This window comes from Gouania willdenowi, chromosome 3 (assembly GCF_900634775.1).
Source record: "Gouania willdenowi chromosome 3, fGouWil2.1, whole genome shotgun sequence".
Classification (NCBI taxonomy): domain Eukaryota; kingdom Metazoa; phylum Chordata; class Actinopteri; order Blenniiformes; family Gobiesocidae; genus Gouania; species Gouania willdenowi.
Window position 1 is genome coordinate 2,602,736 of NC_041046.1, and position 2,676 is coordinate 2,605,411.

Consider the following 2,676-nt stretch of genomic DNA (forward strand, 5'->3'; position numbering starts at 1 on the left):
CTCTGCACTCGATGTTTTTCACAACGCGCCTCTTGGTGAGCCAGGTGAAAGCTTTCAGGGCATGCCTTGCGGTTTTACACCTGGGAAAAGTCTTCATTCAGATTATGCCCTCGGTTACCCAGGGTGATGTCATCTGCCATCCCCAAAATCTGCCTTGGTCACCATCAGAGGGAAATATTTCAACTGTGAATGAACTCATGCGGGCTGAACCCTGTTCGTCATGGCGCACGGAGTGATGGTCCCGACACATGTCCCAGTGGTGTGACCAACACCGAGTGCGCCGGGGCTGTCACGCTTGCGCGTCCCATTTTTCCTGGCGGAAGGAATGCCTATAGGCACCGTCATGCCCAGGAAAGTGGTCTCCAAGGATGCCTCCACATGAAGGAATTCCAGCTGTGGGTGGCCTCACATGGGCAGCCTTTGGTGTGGTGGGGTTGGTGGTCTGGGGCCCGCTGTTGTCCACGCTGTGCTGGCATCGGGGGTGGTCTTGTGTCGGCGTGTGGGTGATCGGGGGTGGACTCCATGGAGGGGGCTCTTCTGGCGGCATTAATGTGGGGTGACGGTGCCTGGCTGGGAGTGCTTGGGTTCGCCTGCTCATCGGCCCGTGGCTGGCGGAGTGGCCTCTCTGGCGTCCTCTCTTTTCACCCTGTGGAGGATGTTGTAATGAGGCGCCGTGCGGGACTGTGGTAAATGGTAAATTGACTTGATTTTATATAGTGCTTTATCACCACATTGAAGCAGTCTCAAAGCGCTTTACAAATCAGCTCATTCACCCAATCACTCTCACATTCACACACCAGTGGGACAGGACTGCCATGCAAGGCACTAGTCGACCACTGGGAGCAACTTAGGGTTCAGTGTCTTGCTCAAGGACACTTCGACACATAGTCAGGGACTGGGATCGAACCCCAAACCTCTCGATCAGAAGACGACCCACTACCACTGTGCTGGCCCTGGTGCGGGTGCGGGCTTCTCTCCTGCTTGGTCGCTCCCTGTTGCGGCGGGTGTGGCTGGTGCCTGAGTGCGTCTGGGGGGTGGGGGTGCTACTGTACTTGGTTTGGGGGGGAGTGCGGGGTGGGCTGTGCTGCTTAGTCCGTCCCTGGAAACTGCGTTGCCGTGTGCCCATTTGCGCCATCTACCCTCTTCACTGACCCTACATGGACACTTCACTCCCAGCTGGTCTGGCTCACTCACTTGGTGCACCACACACCCATACCCAACCCTTGGGGGGCTGGATGGTGGGGCTGGTGGTAGAGGGGGCCACCGCCTGTGCTACTGAGTAGTGGCACAGGGACAGCACTCCCACTTCACGTTGCCTTATCAATTCCTCCAATTTTAATCACATCTCAACATACCACCCCCGGAGGGTATGACCACCACCTCCACCCTCCGGAACTATTGCACCACATACACATATATACACAAAGGTTGGATGGGGAGCGTTGCTCCCCTCCATCCCCTTTCTTTTAATTGCACCTCATACATTCACTAAACACACACATTCACACAGGGGATAACAGGGTGGTGAGTAGGTGTACACATTTGGGCCTGTTGGGTGGGGGCCCGGCCCCTCTGTTGATGCCTGGGCCACCATGTAGAGTACAAATATATCAGGATGGTCGGGTGTGGCGGGGCGGTGGGTCTCAGGGATGCGTGGGGGGTTGTTGCTGGGGGCTCTTTTTTGGGGGGTCTCTTCGGGCAGTGTTGGCCTGGTGGTGAATGGGGGTGCCTCTTCCCTTTTGGGTGTGGCTTGGTGCTTGTCTTGTCTCCTGGTTGCCCTGAGGTGGTCCCAGCGGTGTGCGGGCCCAGGGTGGCCTGCTGTGCCGGTGTGTGGGGTGAGCGCGCTGGGGGTTGCTGGCATCTGTACCGGGGATGTGGTGGGGTTGCTCGGTGCTTCAGGATGATGCTGTTTGCTGGGGGGCAGTGCTAGCTGTTAAGGTGGTTGAGGTCGCTGTTGGCTGCCGGGTAGGTCTGTCCTGCGGACCGGTGGGTGGGTCCGAGCCGGCCTTGGCTGGGGGCTGCTGTTCCGCACCGGATGTATGCCATTGGAGTGCCTCCTCCCCGCGGTGGTGGCCGCCAGTTGCTCGCACGCCGGTGGAGGCCCCGCCTCGTAGGTGCACCGTCTGGGGTTGTGCGTGGGGTGGCCCCTGCTTGGGCGGTGCCCTTGCGAGGCCAGGGTCTGCTGCTCTGCCGCCTCGGGGCTGCACACGCCATATGCCGGTGTGGCGGTGCGGCTCTGATCGTCTGCTGGGCGTAAGCCTTGGCTCGTCCACTACGGTCTCGGGCGGAGGGGTTTTTGGGCCATCCTCTCGGGGGGTTGGGTGCGGGGGTGTTGGTGCGGGTGGGGGGGTTCTGTAATATCAGGGCGTTTCCTTTCAAATTGAAATCAAAATCATATGTAAAAAGTCCCATATTTGAATCTTTGGTGAGCTTTTATTTTGTAATTACACATCAGAATTTCTTGAAACTCATTGCGTCACACCATGGGGTTTTATACTAGAACCCTGAAGTAAAATTATTCTGTAATATCAGAGCGTTTCTTTTTAAATTGAATTAAAAAAACATTTGTAATAAGTCTCATATTTGACACTTTGACAGGCTTTTATTTTGACACTACACATCAGAATGTCTTGAAACTTATTGGGTCACACTATGGGGTTGTGTATTATAACCCTG

At 56.3% G+C, this 2,676-nt stretch overlaps 1 protein-coding gene across 1 annotated transcript; it reads right to left on the minus strand.

The window, feature by feature from the left end:
* Window positions 1-289: 289 nt before the first annotated feature.
* LOC114458657 (extensin-like) lies at window positions 290-1,861 on the minus strand. Its single transcript, XM_028441072.1, has 3 exons — window positions 1,539-1,861; window positions 941-1,106; window positions 290-646 (listed from the first exon to the last, which is right to left on the minus strand). The coding sequence occupies exons 1-3, from the start codon at window positions 1,859-1,861 to the stop codon at window positions 290-292; spliced, it is 846 nt and encodes a 281-aa protein (XP_028296873.1).
* Window positions 1,862-2,676: the final 815 nt, after the last annotated feature.